This window comes from Canis lupus, chromosome 16 (assembly GCF_011100685.1).
Source record: "Canis lupus familiaris isolate Mischka breed German Shepherd chromosome 16, alternate assembly UU_Cfam_GSD_1.0, whole genome shotgun sequence".
Classification (NCBI taxonomy): domain Eukaryota; kingdom Metazoa; phylum Chordata; class Mammalia; order Carnivora; family Canidae; genus Canis; species Canis lupus.
The window spans coordinates 16,021,949-16,041,495 of record NC_049237.1 but is presented as its reverse complement, the minus strand read 5'-3'; the positions used below and the strand labels follow the sequence as shown (position 1 = coordinate 16,041,495).

Below are 19,547 nucleotides of genomic sequence, written 5' to 3'. Positions count from 1 at the left end.
ACTTTTCAAATATGTCATACTACATTATTAACTGTAGTCACCATGCTGTACCTTATATACCCTGTTTTTATTTTTTTAACTGTAGTAAAATACATATAAGATTTATCATCTTAACCACGTGTAAGTGTATAGTTCTGTGGCATTATGTCCATTCACCTTGTTGTGCAACCATCACCACCACCCATCTCCAGAACTCTTCATCTTGCAAAACAGAAACTCTGTCCCCGTGAAACACTAACTCCCCTTCCCCGTCTCCAACCTCGCTCCCCTTTTACTTTCTGGACCTCCACCACTGGGACTGGCCTCTGTGATTGTACTTCATCCCTTCTACCTGACATGGTGAGTTGTTTATATGTATTAATCCCCCATCCAGTCAAGAGCTGTCTCATTCATCCCTGCCCACAGAGCCTGGTACAGGGCTGGGCACACCATAAAACAAGCTTGAGGCAGAAATACAAAACAAGTGAAAGAAATTAACTGATACAGAGCCTCATACAGGTTCATGATCAAAGGCACATAGATTTGTGGTCTGATTTATAAAGTGGGTGCTCAGTATAATTTGAAAATATAAATGATGATATGAGTGATTTTTGTAAAACTTTTCCTTCTAAATTAAAAAGCTAAAAAGAATACACAGTGGGAAGTAAGTCTCCCTCTACCTGTCCCACCCTCCAGCTCCTCATCAGAGGCCAGTTCCTTTTGTACCCTTCCAGAGGACCGTGTGTATATGCACACGCACACACATGCTTTAGCATGCTTTACACTGTTCTGTGCATCTTGCTTTTTTCATGCATCTTATCTGTGAGATCCTGCTCTATCAGTGTATAGAGTGCTTCCCCATTGTTTGATAGCATTCACGGAATGATGTATTTATCATGTCACCTGTTTATCCTGTCTCTTATCACCTGTTTACACCTGTCACACAATGTATTTAATCTGTCACCGATTGGCAAACATTTAGGCATTTCCAAATTCTTGCTACACGAGCAGTGGTGCAGAGAACAACATCGGGCCTCACAAATGAGTGAATTTCGCCCCTTCCCTCTGGCCTTGCCCAACCCTGCCCCTGGCTCAGCCTAACCCCTGGCCTCCCAGGTCTTTACTGCCAGCCCCTTCTGCAGCCATAGCCTGTCTGCATGGAGCCTCCTCCAAACGCTGGCTGGGCCTTCCTCTGCACCAGGCACAAGCCGGGCTGACAAACCCCAGTCCCACCCTCCTGAGCTCACAGTCCAGAAGGAAAGAGGGACAAGGGATCAGTGACTTAAAAACAAGGTATTACTCCTAGGATAGAGACGTGCTGCCCCACCCACCTGGAAAGTCATAAAGGAGGGCCTGGGGCTTAACCTTAGATAACTTTATCCCTGATGGACAGACTGTGAGTGGGAGGAAGGGAGAAGGCTGTGGGGTGTGGGTACAGGATCAGAAGAGGGGGACTGCCTAGCTGGCCCTTCTGCTTGTCCCCTCTGGCCAGACCTAGGCCAGCACTCAGCCTGCCTGCTTGGTGCTGCCCCTACTTCTGTCCTGGCTGCCTGGTCTCCCTCTGGAGGCCCTCTGCAGACCCCCCCACCCCACCCCGCCAACAACCCCTCATGTTGGGATTGGGCCTCTCGCCTCACTTTCAGAACGAATCTCTTGTCCCATCAGAAGGGCTTATTCTGGGCAGCCCCGGTGGCTCAGGGGTTTAGCGCCACCTTTGGCCCAGGGCGTGATCCTGAAGTCCCGGGATCAAGTCCCACATCAGGCTCCCTGCATGGAGCCTGCTTCTCCCTCTCCCTCTGCCTGTGTCTCTGCCTCTGCCTCTCTCCGTGTGTCTCTCATGAATAAATAAAATCTTTAAAAAAAAATCTTATTCTGCCAAGTTAATAACTGGTGTTGGTAGGAGGGGGAAGGGGAGGGGGCAAGAGGGTGTGAACTGCCTCTAAATAGACTCCTCTCTGCCCAGAGGAGTGAAGCTCTGGCATTGACCTTGGCACCAGGGTCTGGGTCATGGGAAGTCTTATCCAGACAGCTTTCCATGCCCTCCCCTGCCCCCCAGGCCACTGAGCAAATCCTCCCCCCACCTCAAAATACCCACTATGCCTCTCCTCCCCCTGCATTTCCAAGAGTCCCTTGTTAAGAGATAAATGTACCTAGGAAGGACGGTGTCGAGCTGTTAGCAGGGACCCTGGCTCCCTTCCTCAGAAGGGGCACAGGAATATATTTGATCTAGAGCATTAAGTAAGCAAATTTAGGTAAAAAGGCCACAGGGGGTCCTCTGAGTGGCCAAAGGTCTGAGGTATTCTGTGGAAGGGCCCTGAAAGTAGAATGGCAGGTGCTGAAAGAGGGTAGGCAGGATTGAGTATGTCTTCCCAGGGCTGAGCTGGAGTGTTTCTGTCTGGTTTATTATTATTTTTTTTATTTTTTAAAGTTACAGTCTTTTTTTTTTTTAAGATTTTATTTATTTATTCATGAGAGACACACAGAGAGAGAGAGAGGCAGAGGGAGAAGCAGGCTCCATGCAGGAGCCTGACGTGGGACTTGATCCTAGGACTCCAGGATCACCCCCTGGGCTGAAGGCAGATGTTTAACCGCTGAGCCACCCAGGCGTCCCTTTCTGTCTGGTTTAATGTCAACATGTGTTAAAGGGCCGAAAGTAAGTAACATTATTCACAGTGGCCAAAAAAAAAAAAAAAAAAAAAAAAAAAAGTGGCAGCAGCCCAATTGTCCATGGACAGATGAATGGATAAACAAACTGTGGTTGATTTATGCATTGTATACATCCATACACTAGAATCTCATTCATCCTGAAAAGGAAATGTTGACACCTGCTACAAGCGGATGAACCTAGAGGACATTATTCCCAGTGAACTAAGCCAATCACAAAAGGGCAAATACCGCATAAATATATTTTATATGCGGTACCTAGAGTAATCAAATTCATAGAAACAGAAAGAGCAGTGGGTGCCCAAGGTCTAGGGGGAGAGGAGAATCCTTCAATGGGTAGAGTTTCAGTTTTCTAAGATGAAAAAGTTCTTGAGATTGTCCACACAACCAGGTATACCCTTACAGTGTTGAATCGTACACCTGAAACTGGTTAAGATGGCAAATTTCGTGTTATGTGTTGTTGAACACAGAAAAAAATTAAGTAATAAAAGTAAAATATAATGACCCCCCCAAAAAAGAAAGTGGAGATGGAAAAGCCTCTAAGTCAGGTCATGTCAGGCCCAGGCAGTGTTTGGTGCCCAGGACCCTCAAATGCCCATGGGGGATGGGGCTAGGCTAGGCATCTGGGGCACAGGCGAGAATCTGAAGGGGCAGGACTCCGCCAACCTGGACACCTGTCACAGCTCTGGCTCAGGGGCTGCCGGGACCCTGCCCCCCAAAGTCCTCACCTGCTGGCTCCTCCGTGTGGAGCCTCCCACTCCCTCTGGATCATGCTTAAGGCTCTCTGAGGCTCATGCCTTTTAGCAGGTAAGGGTTGAGCCCCCACTGTATGCCAGGCACTGTGCTAACTGCTCCTGGGGGTATGAGGGGGATGCCCAGGGGACCCCAAAGAGTGACCAGAGCAGGCTCACATGACTGCATGTGGGGCAAGGACTTGTGCATAAAGGTAGGAGGAGGTGTCCTGGCTCTGAACCTGGAGTGGAATGGAACCCCCCCACTCCCCCCCCCCCCCCCCCCAGGGCTGTGTTTGTGCAAATGCCTGTGTGGTTCAGAGCGGGTCATGTCTGCGGTCCCTTAGGATGCCCTGACAGTCTGTGTGAATCGGTGGGGGCAGAGGTGCACCTACAGACCCGAGGCCCCTGTGTGCACAGGCTGGGGAGCACAATGCGAGTGGCCAGCGCGGGCGGCGACGCTCCCAGAGCGGAGACCGCGCGCTCGGACGGCTGGGGCGATGCTGCCTGCTCTGATCCCTAACTCATTATTAAGCTTCTCGCTCTTTACAGACGCTCCCTGCGCCTCCCCCGCTCGGGGCTGCAGCGGCGCAGGCGCCAGGCCGAGCCGAGCGCCGAGCGGGGAGCGGGCGGCCGTGCTCCGGGCCGGGGTCCCGGGGGAGCAGGTGAGCGACCCGCGCCGCGCGGCCCCCAGGCCCTTGCGGAGACGCCGCCCGGCCGCGCTGCGCCGGCGCCCCCGCCTTCCCCGCCTGGCAGTGCCCGTCCTGCCTCTGTTGGCATCATCCCTCCTTCCCCTGCCTGGCATCCCTCCTCCCCCCTGCCTGGTATCTCCTCTGCTCCCGCCTGCCTGGCATCCCTCTCCTGCCTGCCTGGCATCCTCCTCCCCCCTGTCTGGCATCTCCCCCTGTCTGACATCCCCCTCCGCCCCCCTGGCCTCTCCCGGTACTCCTCCCTGCCTGGCATCTCTCTGGTCGCTCCAGTGCCTGACATCCCTCCTCCCCCCTGCCTGGCATCTTCCTTCTCACCCCTTCCTGGCACCTTCCTCTTACCTGGCACTTCCCCTTACCTGGCACCCCCTCCTCCCTGCCTGGCATCTTCATCCCCTCCTCCTCTCCGGATCTCTCCCCCACTCCTGACTCTCTTCCTCCCCCCGCCCCCGCACATCCCCCACCCTCAGCCTGGTACCTCTTCCTCCTGCCCCCTTTCCTGCACCTCTTCCATGGCTGGCAGGCTCTCCCCTACCTCCTCTCTGATACTTCCCCCTGCTCATCTCTGCCTGGCATCTTTCCCTTCTTCCCCTACCTGGTACCTCCCCATCCTCCCTCCACCTGCATTTCCCCTTCCTTCCCTTTGCCTGGCACTCTCCTGCCTGGTACCTTCCTCTCCTCCCTCATGTCTGGCACCTTCCCTCCTCCCTGATTGCCTTGCACCTACTCCTCCCCATCGCCTGCCACCTCCTCCTGCCTAGCGTGTTCCCATCCTGCTCCTGCCTGGCATCCTCTCCCTCCTACCCACTCCTCTGCCTGGCACCTCCCCTCCTCCCCCCTGCCTGGCACCTCCCCTCCTCCCCCTGCCTGGCACCTCCCCCCCCACCCATCCTGCCTGGCACCTTCCCTCCTTCTCCTGCCTGGCACCTTCCCTGTCTCCACCTGGCACCCTCCTGCCTGGACACCTCTCTCCCATTCAGGTTGCCTCTCTGTTTTTAGCCTCCCTGCAGAGCTCCTCCCCCAGCACCCCTGGGCTGGTAACCTCTCCCCCCTTAGCATCTTCCACCTCTCATTGCCAGCCCTGCCTCCTCACACTTTTTTGGAGTTGCCTCCTGGCCAACACCACCTATGTGTGACCCTGAACCACTCTTATACTCGTAGCACCGCCTGGTCCTCGTCCCCCACACTTCACCTGCCCAAGGACTCCACTCCTGGGCTGGGTCCTGACCCCAGCCTGTGGCTCTGCTGCTCACACAGGAGGGTGAAACCACGAAGGCCATTCACTCAGGGAGGGGCTGGCGTGAGCAGAGTGGGCACATTAGGAACTGGCTTACTCCACCTGCCTGCCACCAGTGGGACTCCCTCAGGTATCCCTGGGCTCCAGAAGCCATCCAAGACCATCCAGCTCCAGGGCTGTGCCCTGTACCTCCAATGCCCAGGTCCCCCTCCCCTCCCCTGCCTACTGCCTCCTCTCCCAGATTTGCCTCCCCTGCCGGGCCTGGGTCTTGCCTGGGTGCTCTGCTCTCTGTCCTTCCAGCTCAGACCTGCCACCTGGTCTCTGCTGGCTGCTTCCTGCTCTCACCCCACTCCTACCCTGTGCTCCCCTGCAGCCCTAGCTGGCCCTTGCCCGTCCCCTCCATGCCCATCCCATTCTACACACCTCCTGTTCTCTTTCTCAGACCTCCTTGTCACCGAGTTTGGTCCACCCAGCCAGCCCCCTCAGGCTCCCTTTCCTCCCTAGCCCTTAGAGGTCCATTTGGACTCTGCCTGTGGGACTCTGGGTCTGGCCTGCCCCTCCCACCACCCTCTTCTTTCAGATTCTCCTCACAATGGCCCTTGGTGCTACAGGTGCAGTGGGCTTTGGGCCCGGGCACCCAGGGGGCACTGGATGACTCCCCTGCTGCAGGACCCCGCCACCTATGACGCCAGGCCTTCAGCACCCACCCGCCGTGGTACAGGTAGGCACTGCCCCGCAAACCCAGGAGCAGGAGCCCTGGGACCCTGCTAAAAGGTGCTGGCCCTCGGCCCTCTGCCCTGAGCCAGACCAACAACAGTACTTCTTCTCATCTCCTCCGCTGCTACTGGGGCCATCCCCTACCTCCTACCCACCTAGCTGCTGGGGCCATCCTCCCACCCCCTGCCCCCCCTGTTGAGGCCATCCTCCCATCCCCCACTAGTAAGACTCCCCTACCCACTGCTGCTGGGGCCATCCCCCACTGCTGGGGCCATCACCCCACTCCCTATCCCTCCTGCTGGGGCCATCCCCACCTCCTATACCCCCTGCTGGGGCCACATCCAAACCCTGCTGACATCTTCCACCCTTGCATCACCTCTTCTGAGTGCCCCTCTCATCCTGCCTCCCTGGGTCCTCCCCATGAAAGCCAATCTGAACCAGGAACCTGCGAGCCTGAAAGCAGTGTTTGGTTCAGGTGAAAATGCTCTGGGGCTCGGACTTAGTTCATTTTCTCCCTACTCACAGACATCCAGACACATGCCCCCTCTAGCTTCACCTGTGTGTGTGCACATGTGCACACTGTAGGCACACAGGTGCTCTCTGCTAGCTGGGGGGAGCCTGCAGATGCCTAACACAACTTGGACTCTAGAAACTTAGCCCCAAACATGCCTTGGCAAACCTCTAGGAGCCTTTCAGAACCCAGGCGATGGTTTGTTCTTGGCAGGAGGGGGAGGTGGTAGCAGCCTGTTGCATGGGCTCTGGGGGGGCCAACCCGGTGTTGCCACTGGGCAAGTCTCAGACTCAGAGGTGCTCCAGGTCCTTCGTATGGGAGCTAGACCTCCCTGAGTGCGAGGAGCTTGGCCTGGCTTGTACCATATCGGTGCCCCTGGTCCAGGGGGGAGCCCCGAGGCCCAGGGTGGAGAGGCTGCCTGCCCGAGAGCCCCTGTACAGCTGTGGGAAAGGGCAGGAGCTGGGTCTGAGGCCTGCATTCTGGTCTGCGTTCCGCCTTCCCAGCTTCCCCAGTGGGAGTCTCCTGTGACAGGCGGGGGGCTGGGGGACCATGAGGTGTGAGGGACTGAGCCCCTGACCTCAAGACCTGCAGTCCAGCAGAGGGACAGACTTAGGAGAGCCCCCAGGGAGCACCACAGCAGACAGTCCAGGCCCCAGGGCTCTGAGGGGAGAAGCCTTGGAAGGAGCAGCATGCTGAGGGCTTTCAGAGGACGAGGGGCTGGGTGAAATGAGGGTGGCTGTCTCAGCTGCTCCTCCCTCAGCAGGGCAGAGGAACTCACTGCCCTGCCTGAGCTGTTGGGAAGGCCAGGGCCGCCCCATTCTCCTCCCTGCTACCCGTGGCACTGGCTGATGCCTCGGGCAGAATGGTGCTGTGGCCAGCTTTGGGGGAGCCTGGCGCTGTCACCTGAAGCTGGTCCAGGTGGAAGCAAATGCGATGCTTTGCAGGACAGTCAAGGCCCCAAATAAAGGTCCTGCCCTTTGCCCCACATCCTAACTGCTGCCTCAGGTTAAGTGTGGACCTGCTTGTTCCCCGGCTTGCAGGGGTTGGTTTTTGCAGTGCAGAATCCTAAAGAAAAGGTGGTGCGCTTTCTGGGCAACTCAAGTTTTCGTGTGTCTGAGGGTGGAGGCTTGCCCAGCAACTGGGGTCCCTGGGAGGTGCACTGGAGCCAGGGACCCCACGTGTGAGTCCTTGTAAATCGTGGCTGATTTGGGGGATACTGAGCTCAGTCCTAACCTGGCTCCCCAGCAGCAGTAGGTCGGTGCCCTGGGTTGATCCAGACCCTGCCTGAAGGAGTGATCACCCCAAAGATTGGGCAGCGGAGGCAGGGAGGTGTGAGAAGCTGGGGGTAGAGGTGGGGGGTGGCTCAGTGGGTGGTGGGTATGTCTTAGTGACACCTGGTGAATTGAGTGAATTGGGTGTCCATCCTGAGGTTCCTGGGACCCTCTCCATCTGATGGACTTCTGATGGAGTATATGGTGAGGTGCCAGGGGTGCTGGTGAGGTTTCTGGCATCTTGTTTTAGAGCTGCATTAACATGAAATTGGGCTTCCTTCAGCATGTGCAGTCCCAGGCATGGAGCCGGCTTTGACGCTTGGCGGCTTGGGCACGTGCTGTCATTTGGATGCTGACAGGCCCTGTGCTAGCGTCTAGACAGCGTGGTGGCTCGAGCCCAGGCGTGCAGCAGCTGGAGGCTGTCTTCGCCCTGCGAGCTGGCAGTGTGATTGCAAGTGAGAGCTCGTTATTAATGAGCGCTAAGTGGTGGAGGTAATGAGCTGGAGGTGTCACCAGGAGGGGGTGTCACGGGAAGAGGCATCAGGAGGTGTCACGAGAGAAGGCTGTGTTGCAGACATGTGGGATGAGTGAATGGTCCTCGGATTGGGCTGGATCCTGAGCCCTCTTGGATGACCGCACCATGGGTGTCACCCTGCTCCTGGTAGGCACTCAGCTGCCAAATGCCTGGTAGGGGGCTGTGGCCGTGGCCCCGGTGCCCCTTGCTGGCAAGGGGTGTACAGACCCTTGGGTCCCTGGTGAGAACCCTGAGGGAGAGTGGTTGCTCACTTCAGCCTGGCCCGCCTCTTGATTTGATTCCCAAGCTGTGAAACCAATTTCTTTGTTACCTAAACTTACTTCCAGGAAATTTGAGAATGTGTCTTATGAGCATGTGTCCCGCTCATGCCTTTCCTGGAATTTACAAACTTGGATCGTCTCCCATGTCAACCTTCTTTCCAGACCGAAGAACATTCTGGGGCCCGAAGCGAGGAGCAGTGTACTGTGGGGAGGGAGAAAAGCAAAAAGAGGAAGACACAGGAAGATGTGCTTGTGACCCAACCTCTCTCCTGACAGGGTCCAGAGGGAGGGGCACTTTGCAAAGACGGGTGTAGTGAGGAAGTCAGGACGTCGGGGAAAACAGGTGGCAGCCAAGGGTGATGCTAGTGCATAAAACATAAACCCTGAGGCCCCAAGGGCCCTGAGACCCCTGAGAAGTCTCTCCTGTGTGATGACGTTGAGGGTGGGACACTGGGTGACAGAACTAGGCAGTGTCCCCGACAATACCATGGGTTTCCTCGGCCAAGGCAAAGAGCAACCCCATAGTCTACACAGCCATGTATAAATATTGCTGGTCATGGTCAATGACAAGAGAAAAGTTAGAAGGGCTAGATGAAGACGTCGCCTTCAGGAAACGCTCTATGTGTTAATAGTCACAACAACATCTTTGAGAGCTAGCAGGCAGCAGGAAGGTCTATTTAAAATCGAGAATTCAGTACAGAGTCACATTCTTGGGGAATGGTAATACCCTGGTAGGAATGTAGATACCCCAACTAGCACATCTGCCCAGCAGGTGAGTGTGGGTATAGGGTGGGACCAGTCACAGTGGGTTCTCAGTGGGTCGTGAACCCATTGAGAAGTAGGCACGTGTGTCAGGGACATGTCAGCTTCATTACAGGGCCAGCCAGACTTGAACCTGAGGCCTGGATATAGCAGAGACTCTATACCCTAACTTGGGGTTGCTAATCTGGGGCATGAGAACAGGTTGAAATGGGGTCCCTCCTGCCAGCAGACGCAGCCACAAGGTCACGGCAGGCTGCAGGGACCAGCCCTGATGTGACCACCTGCTTGGCCCCAGACCCAGGAGAGGAACTTGTCCTGTGGATGTCAGACCCCCACCTCAGTAGGCAGAGAACCCCTCCCATGGGGTGGGAAAGGTGGCAAGATTATTCCAGAGTCTTTGCTCCAGAGGAGCAGAGTAGAAATCTCCCCGTGAACACATGGTGACAAGAGCACAGGGTCCCCTGCATGGTGGAGGTGGGGCTGGCCTTCTTGCCAATGGCGACACAGAAGCTCAAGCCCAGACCTGGGCGTGACATTTGACCACCCCTCTTCCTTCTCCTCCCATTGGAACAATCATCTCTTCCTTTTATTTGATTTTATTTCCTAGACACATCTCAGTTTCATCCGCTTATGCCTCATGTCACCACCCTAGGCATGCCGCTGTCGTCGTCTGCCTGGACTGCTAGGGTAGCCACCCAAGGGGTGCCTCACTCTCAGTATGGGCCCCTCCTCCCAACCCCACCCCCCTGGCATAGTCAGGGTTTCTGCAAGACGGACCTGATCTCTTCTGTCTTCTGTTTCCTCGAGGGCTTCAAGCGCCTGCCCTCACTCAGGGCCTTCCCTTATGCTGTTCCCTTTGCCTGCAACACACTTCCAACTCCCTTCACCTGCCTAAATCTGCCCCTCCATCAAAACTTGACTTAAATGCCATTTCCTCAGGGACACTTTCTCCCTACCCTGATTAGGTATAAAGTCTCACCTTCTTATAGGTTATAGCATGTACCAAAAATTTAAATATTTCATTTTAGTGCTCCTGAAAGGCACAGACTGCATCTGTCTTGTTCAGCACAATATGGAAAAATATTTTGTGAATGAAAGAGGTGGGGATGGGGATGGAAGGAGGTGGCTCTGACAGCTGATCTTAGGAGGACCCTCAGGGGCATCTGGGTAGCTCAGTTGGTTAAGCATCCAACTCTTGATTTCAGCTCGGGTCATGACCTCAGGGTCGTGGGATCCAGCCCCACGTCGGACTCTGTGCTGTGTGTGGAGCCCACTCAGGATTCTCTCTCTCCCTCTCCCTCTGTCCCTCCCCTGCTCTCTCACTTGCTCTCTCTTGAAGGAAGGAAGGAAGGAAGGAAGGAAGGAAGGAAGGAAGGAAGGAAGGAAGGGAGGGAGGGAGGAAGGGACAATCCTGAGATCTCTTTGTACTGTTGGCCCTGCCCTCTCTACACCCCTACAACCCAAAGGTGGGCCTTTTTTGTCTTTCCACCTTGACCTGCTGACACCTGAGCTGCTCTTGGTCCACGCCTGGGCATCAGTCCCTTTCCAAAAGGACCTATTCACCATATTCATAGACACTCCTTCCATATTTAGTTCTTTTTAAAAATATATTTATTTATTTGAGAGAGAGGTGGGGGGAAGGGCAGGGAGTGGGGGTGGCAATGGGAGCAGAGGGAGAGAGAGAATCTTAAGCAGACTCCCCACCGAGCACAGAGCCTGACACAGAGCTTGATCCCTCCAACCCTGAGATCATGACCTGAGCCAAAATCAAGAGTCAGATGCTTAACTGACTGAGCCACCCAGGTGCCCCATCTTTAGTTGTTCTTGTGGTGAGGAGAATCTTCCTTCCTGTGACCCTGGTCTTGCCCTCTGGATTTACAGAGAATAAACCCCATCTGCTTCCATGACATCTGACTGCCTTCAGACATGTGGCAGCAGTTGTCCACACTCCCTGGGCCGCTCTCAAGAACATTCAGGTCTGGCTTCCTCACATGTCCCTTACCTGGGGGCCTGTGCATGCTGCTCACGACTTTGGTGCCCCTGGGAGGGCTGGAGGCCAGTGGGGCTGCCCGGTGCTGTGAGACAGACTTTGGGGCTCCCAGATGTCCATGGGAAAGTGGGCTCTGGCCCTTACCTGCGAGGCAGATGTGGGAAGAGGCACCTGGTCCTCTGGGCCTCCGTGTCCCGTCTGTAAGGTGGGATTTGATGCCTCTTCTATAAAGATCCAGTGGGGAAAAAAAAAAAAAAAGATCCAGTGGGAAGCTAAGTATTGAGCACTTAGCTCAACATCCAGCAGGTGATGAACGCCAGAGTGCCCCTTGTCACCTGGTAGGTTAATATGGGATGCTCAGTGCTACCGTCTGCACTGCCATGTCCAGGTATCATCTGTAGACCCTGTTTCCATGTCACCCTGGGTTCTGGGCCCAGCTTCCACCCTCACCGCCGCCGTTCCACTGTTGCCCCATAAAGGCCTTAGAGTCTGCAAGAAGCCCCTGGGCCTTCTCCCCTTGCTGAGGACTCTATTTTCCTTGCTCCCACGTCCTGAACTCGGGTGCAAAGTTACCTAGTTCACTTCCCCGCCAGCAGCCCTCCTGCAGCCTGATGCCAGCTGCACATCTAAGGGCCCTGCCTTCCTTGCCTTTAATAAAGTTTTGAGTTGGAAATAGAAAGTCAGCTGGCGGGATCCCTGGGTGGCGCAGTGGTTTAGCACCTGCCTTTGGCCCAGGGTGCGATCCTGGAGACCCGGGATTGAATCCCACGTCGGGCTCCCAGGTGCATGGAGCCTGCTTCTCCCTCTGCCTATGTCTCTGCCTCTCTCTCTCTCTCTCTCTCTCTGTGACTACCATAAATAAATAAAAAAATTAAAAAAAAAAAAAAAAAAAAAAAGAAAGTCAGCTGGCAGGAAAAAAAAAAAAAAAGCCGGCAGGGTGGAGGAGAGAGTCCCATGGTACCCTGGCTGTCCTGGGCTGTGAGCAGATCGGATCCGGATCTGAATCTGGTGTCAGCAGTGGAACTACAGCAGGAGCCCTGGTGGGTGGATGGGCTGGCTTGCAGGAGGGGCCCCAGCAGCCCAGTGGCCAGAGGAGAGGGAGGAGAAGCTGAACTCTGGCTCTGTCTACAGACCCCACCCAGCAGGAAACATTGTTTTGCTTTTGTGCCTCAGTTCCCTCTTTGACCCTCTGCCACCCCACCACCATCTTAGGCTGGCCTCTTCCTTCAGGAGAAAACCATCTTAGAAATCCTGTCAAAGGGCAGCTCTGGTGGCTCAGTGGTTTAGCGCCACCTTCAGCCCAGAGTGTGATCCTGGAGTCCTGGGAATCGAGTCCCACATTGGGCTCCCAGCATGGAGCCTGCTTCTCCCTCTGCCTGTGTCTCTGCCTCTCTCTCTCTCTCTCAATGTCTCTCATGAATAAATAAATAAAATCTTAAAAAAAAAAAACAACCCTGTCAAAAAATGCCCGTGTTGGGTGGACTGCAGCCCCACTTGTCCAGACTCCCCCTCCCCCACGCCCTCTGTTCCAGGTTCCACCTCTCACTTCTTCAGCAGCCCTGAGACTCCAGAGCAGCCCCCTCACCCCCCACCCTGGGACGGAGAAGAGCCAGGCAGGCCCCGGGCAGAAGAATAGCAACCAGTGTTGATTGAGAGCTTATGGCAAGTTTTAGGAACGGTTTTAAGAACCTGTCATGGTTTAGCTGATTTATCCTCACCACAAGGCTATGGGGTAAATGCCAGTATTATCACCATCACTTTCAAGATTAGAAACTGAAACAGAGAGAGGTTGAGTGACTCCCCAATGGTTACCACATCCAGCCCTCAGAGGTATGCGGTGACCCAAACCACAGCGGCCCTCAAAGAGGCAAAGTGGCCAGCCCTCTCCACAGGTGCAGGCCAGCCCCTAGTACCCCAGCACCTAGGCCCAAGGTCAAAGGCTAGTTGATTTGGTGCTCAAAGCTCACATCATTTATATTCATTGCTGGGCCCCCAGGGCTTTAGAGTTTGCAACCCCCAAAATGAAGGGTGTGATAAATCAGAGAGGTCCTGCTGCTTCACCATGTACAGCCCCTCCTTGATTCCATCATATTGTTTCCAAGTGTATCTGGCTTGTGTTGCCAGATTTCCACGTTTTTGTTTTTTTTTTAAGAGATAGAAATCAGGCTTTTTATGTGAAATCTCTCAATTTTTAAGAATTTTATTTTATTTTTAAAGATTTTATTTATTTATTCATGAGAGACAGAGAGAGAGAGGCAGAGACACAGGCAGAGGGAGAAGCAGGCTCCCTGCAGGGAGCCTGATGTGGGACTCGATCCCAGGACCCCGGGATCACGACCTGAGCCAAAGGCAGATGCTCAGCCGCTGAGCCACCCAGGTATCCCTCATCAGTGAATTTTAAACAGAATGCTAAGATTCTTGTCAAAAACTTGAGGTTCCTCCCCCAGGTTGAGATGGGGATCCCAGTGATGTGCTGCTAATAGGAGGGACTGGAGGTAGAATCCCCCGTTGTCAAATCCCCCTCAAAGTTTGAGTTTTATTTTATTTTTTAAAAGACTTTATTTATTTATTCATGAGAGACACACAGAGAGAGAGGCAGAGACACAGGCAGAGGGAGAAGCAGGTTCCATGCAGGGAGCCCGACGTGGGACTCAATCCCGGATCCTAGGATCATGCCCTGAGCCAAAGGCAGAAGCTGAACTACTGAGCCACCCAGGAGTCCCAAAGCTTGAGTTTTAAACCCAGAGCGGTGGCTGGTGAGGCAATTCAGGTCACCTTTGACAACCAATGATGGGGGCGGGGGATGCAATTTGATGACAAGCTGAAAAGAACAGTGATCTTGAGGTCAAAACATGGAAGTTTGAGTCCTGTCTTGGACACCACCAGTTCCCTGTCTGGCTCTGACAGAGTCAATCATTAACCTCATATTCCTCATCTTGAAAATGGGCATAATAACATTCAGCCCTTTAACTTCCTGGGATGTTGAAGGAACCACATTAAATAATGCATCCTGCTCTATGGAGGCTACAAAGCTCCATAAAGATGTATGTGCTACTTCAGGAGGTGTTTGACAAAGCCTCTCAAGTATCTCGAGCGTGACACATAAACGTGGGCTGGATGCAGTAGCGTGCTGGTAAATATTTAACAACTGGCTCTTGACAGGGTGGGAAGGGGGAGCTGAAATCTGATTTGTATTATTTGCCAATCTCCATGGTATAAATACTCCTACCATGGCTGATTTTAAACTACCAACATCTCTGGATGTTACTACGATCGAGTAAATTGGCTGCCAACTGGAGACTAAGCCCAAAGGTTGTAGGTTGTCTGGAGAGAGGGCTTTGTCTGTCTGTCTGCCTTTTCCAGTACATTCAGCATCCACTTGGATGAAGAGAGGTCATGCTCGTGGATCTGTGATGGATGAGCAGCTGGTAAGGATGGCAAATATATCAGATCACCGAGCTGAGATTCAAAAGATCTCAAGCTAGAATGATGGGCTGATTCCTACGAGATGAATATTGACAGGAATAAGTAAAAGTATCCATTCTTGAGGCCAAAAAGGCAACTTTAGATGGAGGGGACAGGAGGCACGTTTCAGCACAGAGTACACAGATAATTGAGGTTTTAATTGATGGCGAGTTCACTAAAAGTCCAAATTGGAATGGGATGTTTAGCAAGGAGTGATATGCTATTAACAGTGATGACTACGTTTGGGCCCCTGTGACTTACAGAGAATTCCCACGTGCGTCCCCTCAGTACTGTTTTGCTGTTCACAGTAAGCCAGGGATAGAGGTGGAGTGGTGGCGTGTGCCCATTTTAAAGATAGGCAGACTGAGGCTTAGAGAGGTTGACACAACTTGGCCCTTTTGTACTGTCAACCAGTGATGGAAAAAAGTCTCAAAATCAGGTGTTCTGGCCCCAGGTTTTGCCCTGTGTTTTCTCCTAAGCCTGTTGTTCTGAGTGCTGTGCTTTTGGAGGCTCCGGGCAGACTGGGGATGTGAGGGGGCAGGCTGGTAGCACCTGGACTGGCAGGCAGGTCATATGAAGACCAACACAGGAGTAGAGAAAGCGGGGTTGAGAGGGATGGGTTAGTTTCCTAAGGCTGCCAAGGTGTCAGCTGGGGTTTGGGTTCCTTCTGAGGCTGTGAGGGAAGATCTGCCCCAGGCCTCTCGCTCCGTGGCTTGCAGTCAGCTCAGACGGTCTTTCCCAAGTCGCATGTCTCTCCTCTGTGTGTATCTGTCCCTGTGTCCTGATTTCTCCTATTTTATGACACCAGTCATATTGGATTAGGGTCACCATAAGAACCTCATTTTAACTTTATTACCTTTGTAAGGACCCCATCTCCTAGTAGGAACACATTCTGAGGAAGAGGGATTAGGACTCCCTCCCAACAAATGAATTCAGAGAGGGAGACACAATTCAAGCCCTGCTGGGGATGGTGGTGGGGACGAGGATGGGGGAGTGGGGGAACTTGAGGGCGCCTTCAGAATTTGGAGCATGTCTTATGGAGGAGGAGGAATATGAGCTCTAGGGAGCCAGAACCTCTAGGAGGTGACCCAGGCTCATGCCTACCACAGGAAGAACCGAGGTCCCCGCTGCCACTGAGTCGTCCCTGGGGCCCCTTGGCCACTGGGACACCAGCTCCTCACCCGGCTGTAGGGGTTGCGGAGCCAGAGGGAGGCTTTGAGCCCTCTGTTCTCACAGGTACCCAGGCATTCGCCAGTGTGCACCAGTAGAGCCTCTCAGCTGGCTGCACCGCTGCCACTGCTCCTCGCTAGCTGCACCTGCCCCCTCTGCCAGAGTTTGGGCACAGCTCCTCGGGATGCCCCCAGCCATGGCTGTAGCTGCTGGCTCCTCCACAAGGCCCACCCCTCTGAAGAGGTAGCTGCTGGGGGCTGAGTGCCTCTTTTCCCCATAAAGAAGCCCAGAGTTTCAGAATGGGGCGCACGGTGCCTGCACCCCTCTCCCCCTGCCAGAGCAGCAGCTGTCTTGGGGCAGGATCTGACGTGAGCCTCCCACCATCTCCTTGCCTTCCACCCCACGTGTCCCTATCCAGTCCTCAAATTCATGGTGTCCTGTGGGGCTGAGGCTATGTCTAGGGGGTGGGTGAGCAGCCCTTCACACTGGGGCTGCCCCAGAGCATCACCCACCTATGGCCTGTGGCTAGGACCACATGGTCTGGAAGGAGGCATGCACTAAGGGAGTTCTTTGGAAGCTTCTGTGTCTCGGTGAAGTGAAAAGCCAGGGCCTCAGCTGGGAATGAGGAGGGAGATGAGGAGTTGGTGGTTGAAGGGGAGCAAATGTGAAAACTCGTGTAGGGAGCAGAGTGGGAAAGAGTGTGCGTGGATCCCTACTTTGCACAGTAGGTGCTCACTAAACATGTGTCAGGACGGGACATCAGAGGAGTAAGGGGACAGGTGCGGGAGGAGGCCCTGCTTCCTCCGGATGCCCCCAGCAGCAGCTCCTGAACCTCATTTTCTCTCTTGGCCCAACGGATGCCCTTATGAATTCTTCTTATATGTGAGTCCAGTTGCTTTGCCACTTCTGGTGGCTCCTGGATGTCTTCCTTCCCTCATTTCCTGTGGTCCTGACCAAGTTTCTGGGATGCCTGCACAGGCTTCCCATGTAAGACCACCCCGAGTACCAATGCCACTTGCCACACTCAAGGAAGCTTCCAGTGGTTGGGGAAGAACCCAGACTCCGTGAGGGCTCCTAGAGCCACTGTAATTAGACACTATGAATAATTAATTGCCAGGCTGACCCCTCAGTGGTACCCTCCATGGTACATCTGACTGTCCCACAGCTGGGGGCTCTGAGGGCCTCCTGTTGTCATCAGTCCTAGGTGGGGATTGTTTGACAGCAGGACCACCAAGACCCAGAGCAGAAGGCAGGGAAGTGGCAGCCTGAGGCTCAGGTGGGCTTAGCATCAGGAAGCTAGTAGCAACAGCGACTGTTATGACTTCATTTTAATCCTCACATTTACCAGTGAGTCAGGTGGAGGGTGCTGTCTTGAGGGCAGGGAGGATGAGCCTCGGACAGGTAAAGTAACTTGTGCAGAGTCATGAGCTAAGCGTGAACCCAGGACCATCAGACTCTAGACCCGTGGTTCTCCACCCAGGGCAAGTGCACCCTCCAGGGACAAAGGACAGTGTTGGGAGATATTTTTGTTTGTCACACTGCAAGGGGAGGTGTGAGGGGCATGCTGGTAGAATTTTCTGGATAGAGGCCAGGGATGCTACCGACATCAAACGATACATAAGACAGCCCCCACAAATAAAGAATTATCCAACCTAAAAGGTCAGAGGCTCTAAGGCTGGGAAGTCCTGTTCTGAAGTCCTGTTCTGAAGTAAGCTCAGAGTCATCCCACTGTGGTGCCTGCAGAGACCCCACCCAGGGCAGTGGGTTCAGGGCCTGGGGGAGGATGGGACCCCAGAAGACTGGAGTAATGGGTAGGCCAGGAAGGCCTCATTGTCACAGCCCTGTCTCAAGACAGACTAGGTTGCCATGGCCAAACCAAAAGCCCCAATCTGGGAGCAAGGGCAGGGGGTCAGGGCTACCTGAGAGGAGCTACCTGGAGGGGGTTCATTATGGGGTGGTGGGCACCTGCTGGCCTTATTTACAAAGGATTGTGGAATCAGGGGCTGGGCACCAAGCAGGTCCTGAGACCATCCTCCTCTATCTTCTCCCTACTGCCTGCCCCCTGGTGAATCTTCATGAGGCCTCTTGGCCATCACTACAGGTCTTTGAACCCAGAAGAAAAGAGTAAAGAGGGCATTGTGTGGGGACACCAGAGAGGCTGAGCCCTGCCCTGACTGTGAAATCCTTGATCATAGACCACCTCAAAGACCATCTCCTGGCAAGCCCACACATTTTTTGCCCTGTTCCCCCAGGAAATCTACAGTCCTCCACACACAGATGGAGTCTTTAGGCTAAGTTAGACCCTCTGAGTCCAGACCTATGGTCACCCAGTGGCACCAGCAAAGGGCAAGGTGGCACTGGGGCTGCCCCAGAGCATCACCCACCTATGGCCTGTGGCTAGGACCACATGGTCTGGAAGGAGGCATGCACTAAGGGAGTTCTTTGGAAGCTTCTGTATCTCCATGAAGTGAAAAGCCAGGGCCTCAGCTGGGAATGAGGAGGGAGATGAGGAGTTGGTGGCTGAAGGGGAGCAAATGTGAAAGCTCGTGTAGGGAGCAGAGCAGGGAAAGAGTGTGCATGGAGGAGGGACAGCGGGACGGCTGGGCAGCATGGGGCCAGTTGAAGTTGGTGCTCCTGAGCAGTGAGACCCCATTGGGGTGGTTAGTTGTCTCTTTCCAGCCACATTCAGGTGCCAGGTACAGGGGAGAAGTTGATGAAGTTGGATTTAACTTCTAAGTAAGAGAGTCAAGAATGTATGCAAAGCAGGGGAAATGGCGAATTTTATGTTATGTATGCTTTATCATTATTTTTAAAAACATTTTCATTTATTTATTTGGGTGAAAAAGAGCATGCACCAACAGTGGGGAGGGGTGGAGGGAAGAGAAGAAGCAGACTCCCCACCCAAGCAGGGAGCCTAAAGGCAGAGCTTGATCCAGAGACCCTAGGATCATGACCTGAGCTCAAGGCAGACATGTGACCAACTGAGCCACCCAAGTGCCCCATTATAATATTTTTTAAAAGAATCATACGTAACGGTGTAGTTGTGATGAGGGGTGAGGGTCAGAGAAATGGACCAGAGGGTCTGGTGGAGTCATAGGCTCTGGGGATCTGGGAACTGGACAGAGTGAGCTGGAAGGAAAGGAGATGGTGGTCAGAGGGAGGTGCTCAAGGGGCTGCAGTTGCTAGAATGAGAAGGCCCAAGAAGGAGTGGCTCTGGAGCAAGTGGCTGGGGGAAGGTGCAGGATCTCCAGAGAGAGGTGGCCAAGGAACCAGAGACCCGAGGTGTGGGAAGGATCATCCATGCAGATCCCGAAAGGCAGCAAGAAGAAGACAGGCGTCAGTGAGTGTCCTCGAGTATCAGGGAGTGACAGTGAGCCAGGGTCTAGAACCCTCAAGAAATGGGCACCGGATGTGGGGCTAAAGTGCAGAGCCAGGGCTCTGGAAGCAGCAGCAAGGGGCAGAGAGGGTCCCTACCCCACCTCGAGGCCTGTGGCAGGATTGCTCTCAGAAAAATACTGCCACCATTAGTGGTGGTTTCTGGAGGGCTT

The 19,547-nt window shown here is 54.1% G+C and overlaps 1 protein-coding gene across 2 annotated transcripts in view; it reads left to right on the top strand.

The window, feature by feature from the left end:
- Positions 1-3,942: 3,942 nt before the first annotated feature.
- The window catches only part of SMARCD3 (SWI/SNF related, matrix associated, actin dependent regulator of chromatin, subfamily d, member 3), a 31,549-nt gene continuing 15,944 nt past the window's right edge, over positions 3,943-19,547 (top strand). The window contains exons 1-2 of one of the 2 annotated variants that reach the window (XM_038559753.1): positions 3,943-4,039; positions 5,899-6,039. In XM_038559753.1, the coding sequence (XP_038415681.1) occupies positions 6,001-6,039 (39 nt within the window). In that variant the 5' untranslated portion in view covers positions 3,943-4,039; positions 5,899-6,000. The remainder of the gene's footprint in view (positions 4,040-5,898; positions 6,040-19,547) is intronic. The other variant, XM_038559754.1, reaches the window with a different exon arrangement.